Raw genomic sequence first — 18482 nt, forward strand, 5'->3', positions numbered from 1 at the left:
GAGCAGATGAGGGGGGCTGGAAGTCAGACACAGGAAGAAACTCTAGTAAAAGAACCCACGCAGAATAATCTGTCTTCACAATGAAGACTGTGGGAGAACTCTCAAATTAAATACACACACCAAGGCGATGGATAGTAAGGTCCAGGTGAATCAGGAAAATAATGGGGACGGGGAAAAGGAACAAAAGTGGGAAGTAAAAACACAGAAGGCTGCAGGAGGAGTTAATGTTAACTACAAGATGGTCTAAGAACAGATCCAGACACATGATACAGACAACAACAGGAAAAGACTATGGAACTGATGGCAATACCAAAAACACTGGCAGCCATCAGTGCTACCCCGCAGTCTTCTAGTAGCTCCTTCTGTTACCCCAACCGGTCACGGCAGATAGCCGCCCCTCCATGAGCCTGGTTCTGCCAAGGTTTCTTCCTGTTAAAAGGGAGTTTTTCCTTCCCACTGTCCCAGAGTGCTTATTCATAGGGGGTCATATGATTCAATTCAATTCAATGTTATTTATACTTTATACAGCACCAAATCACAACAACAGTCACCTCAAGGCACTTTATATGATTGTTGGGTTTTTCTCTGTATGTATTATTGTAAGGTAGACCCTACAATAATCCATACAGAGAAAAACCTAACAATGAATAAAACTGAATTGAATAGATGCACTAATGGTATAAATTTGAAAATCCTAGGTGACTTTCTTCTTGATTTCACAAGAGTCACAAGATACTAGACCTCTGACCTTAACCATGATTTAAATCGTCTGAGACTTTTTGTAGATGCACCTATAATTTGAAAATCCAACATCACCTTTGTCTCAAGTATCATGTCCACAAAGTTGGGTATCCACGCCACCCACCTGGCAGGGTGATGACAAAAGCCTATCAGCCTTTCTTGGCTGATGGGTAAAAAGTAAAGTTTAATTTCTTCAGTCATTTTCCTATGACGTATAAAGTCCTTATGAAATTGAGTTCTGTGCTTTGGCTGTAGTCCTTTATTACCTCGTAAACCTTGCAGTGGATGAAAAGTGATGCGATGATTAGATCTGTGAGAGATGTTTGGCATCAGGGAATTGTGTTGCAGTTGTTGTTTACCCTTCGTTGCCCTGCAGTTCTCACATTATTCATCTCCTGGATGTTGCAGTCAGAGTTGTACCATTAGCACATTGATAAATATATTTTCTGTTTGCTGACAATATAATCATTTGTCTCGACGTCTTTCAATCATTGGCTCCATCTCCCCCTTGCACACACACAAAGGTTGCCATGGAGATTTGCGTCCTGCGCTCTGGAGGTTGCCATGGCACCAATGTTTACCGGTGTTTTGTTGGCACGGTGATCTCTCTGCCTCCTCCAGAATGAAACAGTTTAAGTTTGTGCCTGTTGAACACAGTGCTGGATGTTTACCGACTCCTGAAATGGATCATAATGACTGACATCGAAAGAGAGGAGGATGCGGGTGAGACTGAAAGTGAGGGGAGAAAGGCGTGGGCTATGGATATGATCTGCCAGTTGAAAACATCATTGAAGTGGCTATGAGCGCCAAGCAGAGCAATGAGGATACGTCAAAGGAAAAGAGCAGCATTGTGCTGAGCTATAGCTGCGCATAATAAGGAATATATGATTTTTCAGTTTTATCATAGCATCTTACCATTGGTCTCCTTCTTCAAAGCTGTACACATATTAAAAAATCCTGCCCTCTGTGGTGCACATTAAAGGAGAGTCTGCAGAAGGGACACAGAGAACAGACTACTCATCCGAATCCATTTTAACACTCAACATGACTTCACATTTTTAGATAATAGCACCAAAAGATTTCCTCCCTGTTTGGTGTAAGTTCAAAGACAGTGTCATAGTTTATTCAGTTTGCATAGAGCCTGACTGTTCTTCATCCTGGTTTAAATACAAACAATCAGATACCAGAAATACACTCCAGACTCAAAGACTGGAGGGAAAAATAAGGTTAATATATGAAGACTGTGAAATGTTCAGCTCAGTTGCTGTCTGCTGATAAAAGGCAGTTTCTTGAACCTAGTCTCCGGTGCAATGTGATGAAATGCCTTTATCTCTGGCAAACGTATCCTCCTTGAAACCAAGTAGGTTTTTACACAGATGAGGTTTCCTAGGAGACGAGAAAAGAGAGAATAAATGGAGAGAGGGAAAAAGGCAACCTTCACTTAGCTGCTATAGTACACAGTCTGACACAGAGGTGATGCCTGTAACGAGTGATATTCTCACCATTATGTGAGAACTTTGACCTCTTTTACATTTTACCCTCACAAGGTTTTAACAGCAAATCCTCCCCCAAAAACAACAAGGGTTCAAACCTGTGGGTGAGACATCCATCCAGTCAATACCCTCCAGCTCTGCAAAGCATTTCATGGACATAATTATCAGAAGTGCTGTCAGTGTAATTTAATTAACATGCTAAAGGCGAGAAGGAATAATAGGAAGACAAGGCATGTAAAAAAATACAAACTTAACTCATTTTGTATTCAGTTTAAGTCATTTTTTCTATATACTGTAGCACCAAATCACAACAACAGAGCCTTCAATAATTGAGAGAAAACCCAAACAATCAGACAAAGCCCTATGAGCAAGCATTTGGTGACAGGGGGAAAGAAAAACTCCCTTTTAACAAGAAGAATTTATTCAACAGAGCCAGGCTCAGGGAGGGGCAGCTAAAAGCCACGACCAGGTGGGGGTGATGGAGGAAGACAGGACAAAAGGCACACCGTAGAAAAGAGCCAGACATTATTAATGATAATTATTAATGATTACAAATGATGATTAAATACAGAGTAGTGTATAAAAAATAGAGATCGACCTTTTCGAAGGAAGAAACCTCTGGCAGAACCAGGCTCAGGGAGAGGCAGCGATCTAATGTGGGAGGGAGACAAGATAGACTGAAATGAGGTGAATGAAGAAGAAACACTCAGTGCATCGTGGGAAGCTCGCAGCAACGTATCTAGGAGAGGCTAGCTGGTTCCACAGAAGAGGTTTCTGAAAGCTGAAGGCTCTGCCTCCCATTCTACCGTTAAACGTTCCCAGGATGTTTAAAAGTAGAATGGGAGGCCGCACTTCACTTTCAGCCAGCAGTCTGAGAGTGAAGTGCTCTATTGGGGTGATATGGTACTATGAGGTGTTTAAGATAAGGCGGTCTTATTCAAGCGGAGACAGATTTGAAATTTGATTCTGGATTTAACAGGGAGCCAATGATGAGATGCCAATATGGGAGAAATATGTTCTGTCTTTCCGATCCCTATCAGTACTCTCACTATAGCAACTTTTGATTTACAATAGTCCACCCTAGAAGTCTTAATTCTTATTCTTTTTTACTTTTTAGGGTGATAAACTCTGTTTCCATATCAAATGGCTGTTCCTCTGAATACACTGCCTTTCAAAGATTTGTAGACTGGAGTAGTTCCAATAAACTTTCTTATAGAAACCAAACCCTGTAAGTGCGGCTGTAAATATATTTATGTTGCTGTAAAACTGGGCTTTTTAACAAAGAGGTCAATCTGTTTAAAATCAATAGGTACACCCCACCCCACAATAACAGTAGTATATTCATTGAAGACATTGCTTGGGTTTTGACTTCTGATAAGTTAAGTACCATAGATAGCCACATGAAATTTAAGGGTTGATGAACCCATTTAAATTTTTTTAAAACTGCAAACAAATCAATTTGAAAATGTTTCCTGCTTTTGCCCAGCATAATAATTTTCTATAGCAGTACCAGTATTGTACGATAGTTATATCATAGCTGCACCGATTTAATGTCTATAATGTAGAGTATCACACAGTAATATAATTTTTAAAAACTTACCCAAAATATATTTGGGGCACATAATAAATATGTGTTTGTTAAAAAAAAAAAAGTAAAAAAGAAGTGACTTACCTTTAATTCTAAACTCTGATGCAGTCCATGAATCTGTCAGCTTCTTCTGTCTTTGCTCTCTTCTCTGTTTGTCGCTGCTCCCAATCTCCCCTCAAACTATAAAACCTGATTGTGTTTAGCGAGCACACACACACACACACACACACACACACACACATAAAGGATAAGGATTGGGAGTAAACAGAAGAGGTTTTGGTTTGTGGAGGGGGCTGACGGGTGCCGAGCAAACAGAGCCTCGGCCTCCCTTCCAGGTTTCGATCTTACTCACCTTTCTCATCAGAGAGCTGCTATGAGAACAAACAGACTTCTGTTCTGTTCCTGTTGGCAAAGACACAAACTCCTGCTGCGGTACCGACACTTGAAAACATGCTGGCCTCCTTTTATTTATGTATGAACCCTGAAATCTCCACCAAAAAAAGGAAAAAGTAGAGCAGGAAAAAGCAGTCCATGAGTGCACAACTTCAAGTAACATTTTGAAATCAGAATACTTTGTTAATCCCTAAGGAAGTTATTTAATCACTTTAATAAATGATTTTTTGGGTGTACTGGATGGTACCACCACGTTTTACAGGCCAGTGCTAATGAAAAGGAAAAATGACTTTTATTTGCCTAAAAAAGCCTTCATCCCTATCTCAGTGATATAAAGGCAGAGCAGTAGGTCTCTGAAGTCAGAAATTATTTTCTCTACTTCAAGTTTGTTATCATAATAATCTTACTATAATGATCATAAAATATATCTGAATGGCTTTTCCCTAAATCCTCCTAGACACATTAATCTGGATGAAACATAATTATATAAACTATTTTGGGTACCAGGACAACATCTGTATAGCTTTTGGGAAATATTTTTATAACACTGAAATCCTTTATTATTAAATATATTATGTTTCGTAAGTGATGTCAGAACGAACACTGACATTACATCTAAGTTACGTGTACGTGTTTGCGTGTAAAGAACAAGTCAGGGTGACTACATGTGTAAAAATCACAGTATATTAAATTATTTTTTCTTCTCAGTTTTTCACGTCCAGATAACCAAAATAGACACGTCATTTCTCCAAATGGAGTAGACTGTGGCATTCAATGTTCATGTCCTGACAACATCATAAATTATAGGTCCTGGTTTACAGAAGTCAAACCGCATAGCATGTCTAAGCTTCTGTGGCATCAAATATGTTTTCAAAAGCTTTTAGATGGAAACCATTTTTTGTTTTGTTTTGTTTTGTTTGAAGGAAAAGAAAATGGATTCATCCTTAGGGGAGCTAAAACGTGGGTACTGAACTGGTTGTGCAGATTTTGGTTTCTTGCATGTATTTTCGTCAGTGATGGCAGCACGTGAGGAGGAAAAACAGGAGCCCATCATTATAGTTAGATGTAACTTATTCTGAACTAAGCTGACAATTAAAGCCTAATTGATTGAATCTATTGGGATCTTGCATAGGCAAAACAACCTAAATTTCCAGTAAACATCCCTTTTTTGCCATTTTTACTTTTTTTGTACCATTTTTTCATCCATTGTGATTTAAAATCTTGATTGATGTTTTCTACAACAGAGTCCCCCATAACCCACCCAGGACTCTAGGCCTGATGGTACAACTTTGATAAATCATGTAAGTAATTTTTTAGTTAAATGTATCAAAAATGAGTGACACATCTAAACACTGAAACTATCGTGGTGAAAGTATCAGTTCTGTACAGTCACTTTCTTATGTAAATATACTAGTGAACAGCTTTTTATTCATTTATTTATGTAATTATGGATCTGAGACAGCAGAACGTATCTAATCTCTATTCCCAGTATATTAACACGATTGTCACAGTGAAATGCAAGAGGTTATACATCTGTCATTTGCTTTGGTATTTACTTTAATCCACGCAAGACGGTAAATGAAGGCGGAAAATCTAAACAAACAGTCTTTTACTTTGCATTGCGTGAAGGTTTGTTAGTTTAAGAAGCGTAGACAAACTTACCTCTAAAATAAGAGAAGAGAACTGTGGTTCATACAGCAGGACGAAACTAAAAGCTAACTCCTCATTTTCATGACTCACTATTTAGATACACATGAAAAGAGATCCATCAAGCTTCTGTGAGAGCCTTGTTTGAGTGGTTCATTCAGACCTTGACCTTTCCTTGGTGCTCTTGATAGCTGCCACAGCAAAATGACAGCATAATGATAAAAAATGACTCGAATTACACTGAGCTCCTCTTCAACTGGCAGGAACGTCAAAGCCTTTGTCACAGACTCAGCTGTAGTTAAACTGACATTTGGCCGCTGCTGTTGACAGAAGGAGCTGTTGCTCTTTATGGAAAGGCGAAAAAAAATAAAAAGCACAATCGCTGTAGTCAGAGATGGCTGGTCTCAGTCTTTGACTTCTTTGTTTACATTCAGCTGAGGAAAAAAAAATTGTGACCGGTTAGAGAATCTAATGAAAATGTTTCTAAAGATTCAAAGGAAAACCCACCAACTGTCAAGTCTATCAAGAACTAGCTAGTCTCGACTGAGCTGTCTTGCTGCATTAGTAAATAGGCGTTTCATGGTGTCTGAATTTCAATGTGCAGTTTAAGAACATTCTCATTTCTTAAATAAGGCTGCAGTGTAAAGCTGTGGCTCCTTGACATTCCTTTGGCATTAGGTTTATGTTATTAACTGGCTTTTCTAATGTTATATATGTTCCCTTTAGAAATACTTTGCAGAGGAACAATACCTTGTGACTGATAGGCTGTTACATACCACTGAACACTGTATTTGGTATACCTTGCTGGTACTGGGCTGGACCCTCTTTTGCCTCCAACACTGCTTTGTTCTTGGCTTAGTTTCAACAAGGTGCTGGAAACATTGCTCAGAAATTTTGGTCCATATTGACTTGATAGCATCACATTGTTGCTGCACATCCATGAACAATTCTTCCAGTTCCATCACAACCTAAAAGTGCTCTATTTGATTGAGATCTGGTGAGTGTGGAGGCCATTTTGTCATGTTCACAAAACTAGTTTGAGATGATTTCAGACATGTTATCCTGCTGGAAGAAGCCATCAGAAGATGGGTACACTGTGGTCACAAAGGGATGGACACAGGCTGCAACAATACCCAGGTACTCTGTTGCATTTAAACAATACTCAGCTGGTAATAAGTGGCCCAAAGTGTGCAAAGATAATATGACCAAGAAAGTTACAGCACCACCACCTGTCTGAGCAATGGATACAAGGCTGGATGGATCCATGCTTCCATGTTGTTTGTGGCTAATTCTAACCCTACCACCCTAATGCTGCAGTGGAAATAGAGAGTCATAAGACAAGGCAATGGTTTTCCATCTTCTATTGTCCAGTGTTGGTGAGCCTTTGTGAATTACAGCCTTAGTTTCCTGTTCTTCACGAGAATGGCACCTAGTGTGGTCGTCTGCTCCTGTAACGAGTGACTATTTTAGTTACTGTTGCCTTCCTATCAGCTCAAAGCAGTCTTTCCATTCTCCTCTGACCTCTGACATCAACAAGGCATTTTTGCCTGGAGAACTGCTGCTCTCTGGATATTTTCTCCCTTTCAGATAATTCTCTCTGAACCCTAAGGATGGTTTCGTAAAAAAGATGTGTAGTAGATCAGCAATTCTTGAAACACTTGGACTAGCCCGTCTGGCACCAACAAACATACCATGTTCAGAGTCACTTAAATCATCTTTCTTCCTTCAGTTTGAACTTCAGGTCATTTTGACCTGCATGGCTAAACTGAGTTGATTCCATATGATTTGCTGATTTGATATTTAGGTTAACAATCAGTTGGCCAGGTACAGCTAATAAAATGTCTGAGGAGTGTGGTTTGGATGGACTTGAACTTGTTGAATTCCTTCACTGGATTTTTAAATTAGTGTGTATTAGTGTATCATTCCTTTATCTGTGACAAATTCCATAATCTTATAACTATAGTTTTCAGTCCTTATTGTATAAGAAGAGGTTTAGAGATCACAGTTATGTCTTACTTTGTATAGAAGGAATGTATTGCCTTAAACTGAACCTGCTTCTGAATGCTAACAACTGTTCATTCACATAGTTATAAGGCTGTTTGTCTATTTTCTGCCAATAAATCATTAAGTTGACCTATAAGACCTTGGTGGACGTATGCAAAATTGTAATGGATTGTTAACATGAGCCCACTCTACACAAAGTTTTATCAGAATTATCTCAAAACTTTTTGATCTGCCATGTTTACAGACAGAATGGCATAACCTCATTCCACTTATAGTAGTACACAGGAAACATATCAAATGTTTAAGCTGAGAAAACGTACCATTTTAAGAATATTAGAAAGAATTCTAAAATATTATCTCACTGAAAGATCATTAGCCCATTTTATGAATTTTATGGTAGCCACATGTCTGAATAAAGTTGGAACCAAGAATTGTCCAATTCTTTTCTCATGTGGGATTCTAACTGCTTAACAGTTCTGGATCACCTATGTTATATGTTTGGTGTAATGATGTTCTCAATATTATGATGAGACTCTTCTACTATGAAGCCATGCTTTTGAAATAGATGCAGTACACAGTTTAACATGGTTTTGTTGAAATACACAAGACAAAACAAAGTGTGGATAGGAGCATATGTTGCTCTGAAACCTGTACATACCTTTGGTGCTTTTAGACATGTGCAAGCTGCCCATTCGATAAGCTGTATTGAACTGGCAGCTTATAATCACAGATGCAGGCTTTTGAAATAAGAGCTGATAGCAAGCCGCAAGTTTGTTAAAAGCTTTGCTCTGTAATCCAAAGAGCGCAGAATCCATCTAAGTGTCGATTTGTCTGACCACAGAACAATTATCCAGTTTGCTGCAGTCTATTTTAACTAACTAAGCTTTATCCAAGAGAAAACAGCGTTGTTCCTGGCTCATGTTCAAATACAGCTTCATCTTCATAGCTTTAAGTCTCTGTTCATGGCCAATTACTTCAGATTTTTGGAACTTTTCCTGATTCCATGCAGTGATTTCCAATACAGAATCACGTCTGTTTTTAATGCAGTGCTGCCTGAAGACCTAAAAGATCTCAAACATCCACCACTGATTTTCAGAAGACAGAGATTTCTCCAACTTCTCAGAATCTTTTGATGACATTATGTACTGTAGATGATGAGATACTCAGTCTTTGTATTTTTACATTGCTTTTTTTTAACACCACTAACTTTTCCAGCTTTTTCTTTCCCTGAGTGCCAACTTGTATGAGATGTGTTGCTGGCCATCAAATTCAAAATGAGTTTTTTATGTTCTACTGTGTATAAGTTAATTACATTTTTCACAGCGTCCCAACTTTTTGGTGGTAAAAAAGGGTTAGAGATTTCTGATTTTAGGCAATGGATGGCTTCTCAACATTTCTAGAGAACTTTGATTTCCTGCATCATGCGCCACACCACAATGGGTCCAAATTTAGAAGCAGCATTATGGAAATGGAAATGTCATTCAGCAAGCATGAGCAGAACGAGAGGCAAAGACATAAAGACTCAAACCCCAGTGAAAATGTACAAAGTGTGCAAAAATTGAGCAGATCATTGCTTTTAACATGTCTTTTCTGGTTTGTACCTGTGCATACTGTGGAACCTGCAGACATTTATGAGGCTTAGACTATAATCCACTTAGTAATATAAAACAGTAGAATGTTTCTCTGGAAACCAAAGCTTTATGCCTATTGAGTGCAATGATTAAAAATGTTAAACCCCAGCGAACGAACATCCCGGACACATTGGACACGACAATAAAAAAAGTCAACATGTCGAGTGAGTCGTCTCTTTGTACAGATTATCCCTGGATTTTGAAGCTAAGTACAGAGCTGTGTGCTGTTCTGTAAGCCCTGTCACCCTGGGGGAGCTCATTACTGGCACTCCAGGCAGGGATTTGAAGCCTGTCAGCCCATACCCTACTGTAATTAATTCTACTCCTTTTGGCTCTTTTTTCTCCTCCATTAATCTGTGTATTTAATTAATGTCTGCTTGCTTTTATGGCACAGAGAGTGAGAGAGAGAGAAAGGGATAGAGAAAGGAATGGTAAGAGAAAATGAGATACAAAGTTACAGACCTTTTTTATATGGAAATCCTCTCAATTATCTGAGTAAAGAAGCAGAGACACTCATTTTTGCTCAGTCAAGATCTGGTGGCTCTTTGCTTATATGCTCTATAATTAGCTGTCTTCATCTCAACATAACACTAAGCTGGTGTACTACTATATGTAACAAGTGATTAGTAACATATGACCTGTGAATTTTGGAGACACAGACAGAAGCTGGTTGTCTAGAAAAGTATTTGTTAGTGCCCAAGGCACATGATGTGCTTTGAAACTAAAACTTCAAGGCACTGCTTTATTTCTGTCTAGTATTCTGCATAACATTGTATTTTTGACAGCACATTTTGGCATCTGGGTCTAGCAAGGCATCTGCAATTTCTTTGTCACCAATTCACAGAATTTATCAAACACCTTGGCACAATCACTCTTGCTGTTTCTGGGTTAAAGTCCATAAAGTTTCTTTCAAAGGAGATGCCAGTTTCCAAGAGACTCTTTAAGCCCAATCACACAGGCCTAGAGACTGGTTGGCAACTGCCTGGCTACCACCAGTTGCAAGGCAAAAATAAGTATTGCCTGAACAGATGTAGTGGTTGCTGACGGTTGCTATGAAATTAATTGCTAATTGAGTCATGCACCGATCAGTGACACTCCCCATATTCACCACGAGTTGCTAGGGGAAAAAAACTGCATTCCTCCAACTGGTCTGCAAGTGGTTTTGGAAGTTGTGTGCTGTCGCTGAATGAGATTGGTAACATAAAGATCTAGGCCTGACTAACTCAGACCTTAGCTTTGCCATGCACCATTTTAACATTAGCCCAACTTCTCCCAACTTTTTGCACACATGCTGTCAGGCCTGTTAACAATAGTTTTCTTCAAGACAAGAATCTTTCCATTCTTGGAAGACTGAGCAGTTTATCAAAATGAGCTTAAATTTCAGATGTCAAAGAGCCATAAAACTGAAAAGGCAGAAATCAAAAAACTTTACTTTTACCACCAAAGTAACTTTCCAGGAAATTATACTTATAAAGTCTGTGCCATTCCAAAATTCCAGTATTCTCCAGTACATTTATGTTGAGGAATTTTTGAGTTCTATATGTCTCTCCTTTAAAGTCTCTAGTTAAAATCCTCAGTCCAGATAGTCTTTTATTTGGTGAGGACTACACTTGATTACCAAGACGGGCATGGACAGCTGCTGTCACTGCAGACTATGGTCCTTCCACAGATGGCTGCTAAAACTCACACTCATCAACTGATGACAAAATTAATTTCATACTGACCCAAGTGGACCCCAGTAAATTTGCAGTTGCGGAAACTATAAAAGCCTTCCTGGTCATCTACACTGGTGATTTGCTCTATGCACGTGATCAAGAACCTCCAGCCCCCATCTTTAAGAAAATGGACAGTATAATGAGAGCAGTTCAACAATGAGAACAGGGACTGGTACAGATCATCAACCCTTTTTTAATGCTACCTGAGCCACCCTTCTAGTTTCTCTTGGTCTTGCTATGTATAGCCAGAAACTACCCAGAATCTCTCCTGCATCCCTACCACCTTCAACTGCACACTTTCTCAGCCATTGTTTTTTTTTTTCCACAAACAGAGCACTGATAACACCTGAAACATGACGGCCTGTCTCCCATGCTTCAGATAAGAAGTTTCCTGACTCTGGTGCCCTGTTTGTTGGTGATGGTGGTGGGGGTGAGGGGGTTGTTTGCGCAGCCAGCAGCAAGTCAATTCTCACAAATGTCGTGTACAAATATTTACATTTTATTTAGAGTCTCTTCCGTAAAAGTATGCAGTCACAAAAAAGGTTTTCAACTCAACACTGGCTGTGTCACTAGCACATTATACAGTATGCAGCACTGGGACGAAAGCTAGAGAAGCTTTGATAGACAGTGTCATTACAACAGTGGTCTCAACATTGTACATGGTTATTTGTGTAGAGCTCTACTCATTTTTGGCAAGCTTTATAAAAACACAGAAAGGAAAAAAAAAGACATAACAAAGATGAGAGAGTTCAGAACTAAGAGATGCGAGTTTGGTTACTATATGGAGGTACAGGCTCAAGGTAATCGTTAATCAAGACGTAAATCCTTGATGGACCAATCCTAACACTCAGTCAGTGTTCTTGATTGTTTAGTTTATTGTGACCCATATTTCAGCCAGTTCAGTTTAAGGTCCCCATTCAACCGGACACAGTGTATCATGCCCATCTCCACTGTCCCCCTTCCATCTCTCTACTTTGTGCTTTTAGGGCTAAACATGCTTCAGTTTTCTCCCCATAATTTACGCCAGTGCTCTTCTCCTCGACTTTACTTTATCCTGAAATAAAATTAGCATCTAAACCCCACTTGCAGACACACACACACTTCATCATGATACTACCGTGTAGTAGAACAAAAGCACTCTCCCAAAGCACAATGCAAAGTTACAAAGTTTTCTCTCACAAACCTAGCAGTTATTTAAGGTAAACCAATTATGCTATTCCCTTTTTTTTCTTTGAAAGTGGTCATTACTAACAATGAACACGGCCAAGGTTTCAGATAATGAGGTCAGCATATGTAGAAGGAATCCCTGTGTGTCAAAAGCTCAGGCTTCATGCTACTCTAAATACTCTTTCAGACATTTTATTTTACTTTTGGTGCTTTTTTAATGTCAGTATGAAGCAGTGTTTCTACGCTCACATCTCAGGCTATGAGGATAGAAGCTCCACCTATCTGCTGTTCATGCGTTCTTTACGAGGGGCAGCCAATCAGAGGAAAGCTGGCTTAAAGAGGTGAACAGAGAGCAAAAGTAGCTTGTTTCAGACAGAGGAGGAACTGAGGGGCTGCGGTAAGGCCATGTATAAACTCACAAAATGCTACTTGAAATTAACTGAGGTCCACTCTGAAACAGAGATTTTTCAGATGTGCAAAGAAAGGCAGCAGGAAGCATTTGACCACCTAACGTTAGCAAGCAAGTCACATGCATCCTGTTGAAGTTCCTTTAAAAGAGAGTCTCATAACTTAGCAATTCATTTGAAATGCCTCCAGGCACTTATTTGGGTGAGATAGAGACAAAAGACCTGCTGTGGTGATCCATAAGATTTGAGTGGATTATCTAAATTAACTTTGATTTCAATCATCTGCAGGGAATAAAAACTACATGTAAAGACCCACTTGATTTAAAAAATGATTCTGTCTGAAAATAACGTTTTAAGCAGCTCGCCACAGTTTGACTTCTACTACCATCTTGTCTGCTGCACAAGTTTTGCACAGATTTTAATTCAGGACTCTTTGAGAGACCTTTCTCTCCCACGATGCATTCACACTCCTCACACAAACTGGACTGTGGAGGGTTAAACATGCTCAAAATTGCCTAACGGGAGTACATTCTATGTCAAACATGGACTGAGGATGTTCATGTCTGACATTCTCAGTCTTGGAAAGGTTGGGGACAAGTTGAGTGAACTAGAACAAAGTGAGTATGTCTCAGGTCGAGGCTGATTTATCAATTGATGTTTAAAAGGTCAAGTTTGTTACAATAAATTTAATCAGAAAACAATAACATTTTTTAGGAGCCCAAAACTCAAAAGATGATTTAAAACTGACACAAGGGTTTTAAATTTTGCTGAAATTAATAATCAGTTTAAATCTAATAAATCCACTGATTCATGTTCTATGAAAACACTGCACGTTTCAGTGTAAAACTGAGTGTACAATATTAATAGATGATTCTGTCATCTTCAGTCTCAGATCTTCGAAAATAGAGGACACCAAAATATTTGAAGACAGACCAAAGGTGATGCTTCTTAATGTATAAATAAATAGAACAGATCTGACACGTGAGGATATGAGGATACAATATCTAAAAATGTCTTTTCTTAATAAAAATGTCTTTCTTGGCATTCAATCCACAGATCTTAACCAAATGGTTGCTTAAAAAACTGCTGTGCCATAATAAGAGTACAAAAATACATAACTGTGCAAGACTGAAGCTATTAAAAGAGTCTCTGTGAATACTGCGAGCTCCATACAGCACTGTGTTGTTTGCTGGGGACATGGGGCCTGTCTGGTGATGTTGCCCTGGGCACGAAGAGCTGAAGGCAACGCTGCAGGAACAATCAACAACGTACGACAGCAGTAGTGGCATTCAGAGTGAGCAAACAGCTGATATGCAGCATTTCAAACGGTGCAACTTTAAAAAAGAAAAAAAAAATTTGCTCCTGAAGAGCAAGGTGTGCTGGTGTGTGGCAATGCTAGGGTTCAGATGGCGTAGTCGTCCTGAGCAGAGGGGCTGAAGGCGGAGCTCCGCAGGACATCCAAGCAGTTGACCAGGATGAGTGTGCCGGTCAGGTGCTTCCAGCGTTTGGTGATGGGGTTCTTCATCTTGTCCAGGCCCATGTGAAGCTCTTGGATCACATCCCTGTAGCTGTCACCAATCTGAGCCGCCCACGTGACCAGGAAGTCGTACGCTGGCTTCCACATAGCCTGCAAACAGGAAGAGAAACAAACGTCTAATGATCTCCTGGGACACTGACATGTCTGAAAACTGTCATCTGCTGACAGAATGATACAGATTCACTCTGTCCTCTTGTGATTTTGACAGAAGGGAAAAGTGAAACATTTGTATTTCTCAAGATCTCTCACTGTTCCTTTAAAACAATAATCAGGTCAGGAATCACCTACAGTTTGAGCTGCTTAGGTCAGCTGATTTCATCCTCTGGGGAACATGAATATCTTAATGCTACAGATTCAAACAACAGACAAGCAAATAACTGAGTGTTCACTCCTAAAACATCCATCCATTCACTTCCGCTTATCCTTTTCAGGGTCGCGGGGGGCGCTGGAGCCTATCCCAGCTGTCATAGGGCGAGAGGCGGGGTACACCCTGGACAGGTCGCCAGCCAACGCACAGGGACAGACAACCATTCACGCTCACATTCACACCTAGTGACAATTTGGATTATCCAATTAACCTATCCCCTCAAGCTGCATGTCTTTGGACGGTGGGAGGAAGCCGGAGTACCGGAGGAACCCATGCAAACACGGGAGAACATGCAAACTCCACACAGAAAGACCCTGGCCTGATGGTGGAATTGAACTCAGGACCTTCTTGCTGTGCGGCAACAGTGCTAACCACCGTGCCACCGTGCTATTTGCAACAGACAAGCAAATAACTGAGTGTTCACTCCTAAAACATAATAAAGCTAATCAGGCTTGTACAGAATGGATTTGTTGTTTTTGCCAGTTGCAACTGAAGTTGTTGTTGTGTGAAATCTTTTTTTTGGATGTTAGGACATGCATACCTCGCTGTCCACCACCCCGTTCTTGTCACGGTGTGGTGCCTCGTAAGCATCCATTTGTTGGCGCGAAATCTTGACGAGCCTCTCGGCCATCTCCCTCCAGCGGCCGGCTACCTCCACGGCGGTGGTGAGGAGGACAAAGTCCATCACCAGTCGGGCTACAAGACCCTGACAGTCCATCTTCAACAGGGCCTGCAGAGAAAGGAGAGGGAGAAGATTTCGGACGTGGGTTCTAAATAAATTATTCAACTTTGAGTGATGGAGGTCGATTCAGATTCAATTCCTGATTCTGAAGAATTCTGGTTTGGAATCAGTGTTCAATTTCAATTCAATTCAATTTTATTTATATAGTGCCAAATCACAACAACAGTCGCCTCAAGGCGCTTTATATTGTAAGGTAGGGTTAGACGCCTGACAGAAATCACCCTCTACAAAGACACAATTAATAAATAAATGCACATCTACAGGTTTCAGTCCACTAACATGATCCCATGTTATTTTCCACAGCTGGCCTCTCTAACCCACTGCAAATCTCAGCTTTGTGCATTTTTTACGAGCTTTGTGTTGGATGTAGAAGTGAGAGCCTTGTGCTGCTTCAGTAGCATATGTCATGTCTGGATTTATGTGAGGAATGCAGCTGCTCAACACTGATACACACAGGATCCAATATGAGATCCAGTACACAACAGTGACATGTCTGATGTCCAAAGTGTCCCAACATTTTCTTACAAAATTCCTCAATCTGGTCAAAAATGTCTCTGGTCTTTTACCATGTTCATGATGTAGTTGGGTCTAAATAAACAGTAATTATCTGACTTTCATCTAACTAAAAATAGGACAACTGAGGACAGAGAGAATAAAAACTAAGAAAGAAAAATGCACGACGCTAAAGTGACTCCTGTTTGTTTGAATTTAACTGGTTTGGACAGGAGCCCGGCCCCTCCCATCAGCCCCTGCAACCTCTCTGTCTCTGTCAATTCTGCCCAGATGACTGGTGATTGTGGGAAAACTAAAGACTGCGGAGACTCGGTGTGTTCCTACGGCGGAGAGGACCTGCAGCATGTCAGAGCAGATTTGCAAATCCAAATGAGTCTCATGCAAATAAGCGCATTTCCACTAATGTGTGCTGACTTTTATGAGTACACTTGTGAAGACAGTGTATTCTAGAGGCTTATATCCATTTATGGAGGAATTTTCATAAAATGAGTTGCAAAGTGTTTTTTGAGCTTTATTTTGTTAGACACAGTGAAGAAAGGTCAGGAAAGCAGGGGAAGACATGTGGTAAAAGGCCACGGGTTGGACTCGAACCCAGGCTGGCTGCTCTCAGCAGTGTGGCATGTGGTCACCCACTCAACACACTAAGCTGAACTGGCACCCGCGAGGTGCAAAGTACTTTACTGAGAAACGTGTCAAACAAAACAACAAAGAGGGATGTCACACCTGGAGTGCTAATCTTCAAGCAGTGCAAGTTCAGAACTAAGTCTGAACTTAAGTCTGAATCCAGCCCTTTACGGAAGCTAGAAGGCCAAACAGCACTGATATTAACTTTAGGCCCAGGTTTGTGCCAACAACACTGATTTCTTTTTGATAGAAATGCGTGCAAACTGTTTCAGACTGTATCACAAAATGAGGACCAAAAACCTTCTATTCCCAGTGTCCTCACAAAGACAGAAGTGCCGGGACACACTCGGATGCAGCCTTTGACTTGCAGACTCAACAGAGCGTAGGTGAGTTTAAAGCTCCACTTTGGACCTCAGCTGGATGTGCAGGAATGTGTGGAACGACAGGATATGAGGGGGGGTGGTTTTGGGGTGAGGATGGAGGGAGACTGGGGGAGGGGGTAAGGAATGCAGATGTCATGCTCCAGCAGCCTCTCTCGCTCTGAGACGAGACCAGAGGATGAGATAGCGGCAGCTGGGGGCCAATCAGACGGCGTTTCGCTGTTCTGCTGGAATGCTGATCTGTCGCCACATTACATCAAAGACGGAGAAGCAAACTGAGTCGATCAGACACTTCTGGACAAAATCTGCAGCTGAAGTTTGACTTGGACTTTGAGTGACAGACAGAATCACACAATGTTTGTTTGGTATTTTTCTGGATATCTTTGTGAATGTTAAGGGGAAAAGGATTTTAGCAATACAAGCACCTGTTTCCTTGCTAGATAACAACAGGAAATTCCTGCCAAAATAAAGGAGAACACTTCCTGTCTAAACACAACTTTAAGTCTCTAACAATATTAGAATTTGTTTACTGCGGTGGAAACAGTTGGACTGACAAAGTCCAGCAAACATTAGGAAAATAAACACATATTTATTGCATTTCGTAGGTTCAGAGTTTTTGATTTTATAAACAAGGCAAGTTTAACTGAGATGTTTTATTTTGCTGTATACTGGTATTTTAATGTTTAACGTTTTAACGTATTTCCAAAAAAAGAGAATAAATATTCACATTCTGGACAAGGAACTTTATGAAAACACACAAAAATAGAAAATAAACACATGACACAATAAACATAAAAAGAAGCGACTGGTCACTATAAAGATAAAAATGCAACAGCACAAAAACCAAGAACAATGAGCTAACACACCACCCTGTGTCCTGCCGCAGAGCACACAGCCATGTGGCGACCAGAGACCGAGGAATTCCAATGAAGGCTCATGAGTTAGACGAATCTCAGCTTTGAGGTTACAAGATTGAAGCAACTACCATTACAACAGGGTCACCAACAGCCACTTTAGTACCAACTATAAGCTACACAGCAATGGCTAATGAGAAAATACTTTACTTGTGGACAAAGGGTTAAAGGGGCGCTCACACAGGGTGACTTGACGCAGTGACGTGGTGACCACACACCATACAAGTCAGTGACATTTAAGCCCCTTTTCGATTAGTACCTACTCCGATCAACTCGCCACGGTTTTCAGGGTTTTCCATTAGGTCACAGTAGGGCTGTTCGATATAACGATATATATCGGATGACGATATAAAAACGTCTATCGTTTCAATCGTTTGTTTCGTGGTGTCATAAAATAAACACGACAATATTTTTCATTATTTTGATGGTCACTGTAGTGGCTATATTAATTTCCTAAAGTTCTCTCTTTCTCTTATATTTAATATAACCACACTACAGACGGACAAGCGCTTGTTTTTATGCGTTGTCGTTAGCAACAACGACGGTAAAACCACCTTGTGTCCGCTTGTTTATTTTCCACATAAACCTTTCACAATAAAGCTCAAGATCCTGTTGAGAC

General features: G+C 40.3%; 1 protein-coding gene and 1 long non-coding RNA gene across 4 annotated transcripts in view; both read right to left on the bottom strand.

The window, feature by feature from the left end:
• Positions 1-586: 586 nt before the first annotated feature.
• Positions 587-5949, bottom strand: LOC120433483. Of its 2 annotated transcripts, XR_005608594.1 has the most exons (7): positions 5878-5949; positions 4175-4303; positions 3907-4011; positions 2833-2885; positions 2333-2371; positions 1657-2127; positions 587-1470 (listed from the first exon to the last, which is right to left on the bottom strand). It is a non-coding gene; the product is annotated as an uncharacterized LOC120433483 (long non-coding RNA). The 2 variants fall into 2 exon arrangements; XR_005608593.1 differs by having other exon boundaries at positions 587-2127.
• Positions 5950-11688: 5739 nt separating this feature from the next.
• LOC116326977 (SH3 domain-binding protein 4) overlaps positions 11689-18482 on the bottom strand; it is a 46781-nt gene continuing 39987 nt past the window's right edge. For both annotated transcript variants that reach the window (XM_039600106.1, XM_039600107.1), the window contains 2 exons: positions 15232-15420; positions 11689-14413 (listed from right to left, as the gene is read on the bottom strand). In XM_039600106.1, coding sequence (XP_039456040.1) covers positions 14189-14413; positions 15232-15420 — 414 coding nt within the window. In that variant the 3' untranslated portion in view covers positions 11689-14188. The remainder of the gene's footprint in view (positions 14414-15231; positions 15421-18482) is intronic.

The sequence above is a fragment of the Oreochromis aureus genome, linkage group 16 (genome assembly GCF_013358895.1).
Source record: "Oreochromis aureus strain Israel breed Guangdong linkage group 16, ZZ_aureus, whole genome shotgun sequence".
In the NCBI taxonomy this organism is placed as follows: domain Eukaryota; kingdom Metazoa; phylum Chordata; class Actinopteri; order Cichliformes; family Cichlidae; genus Oreochromis; species Oreochromis aureus.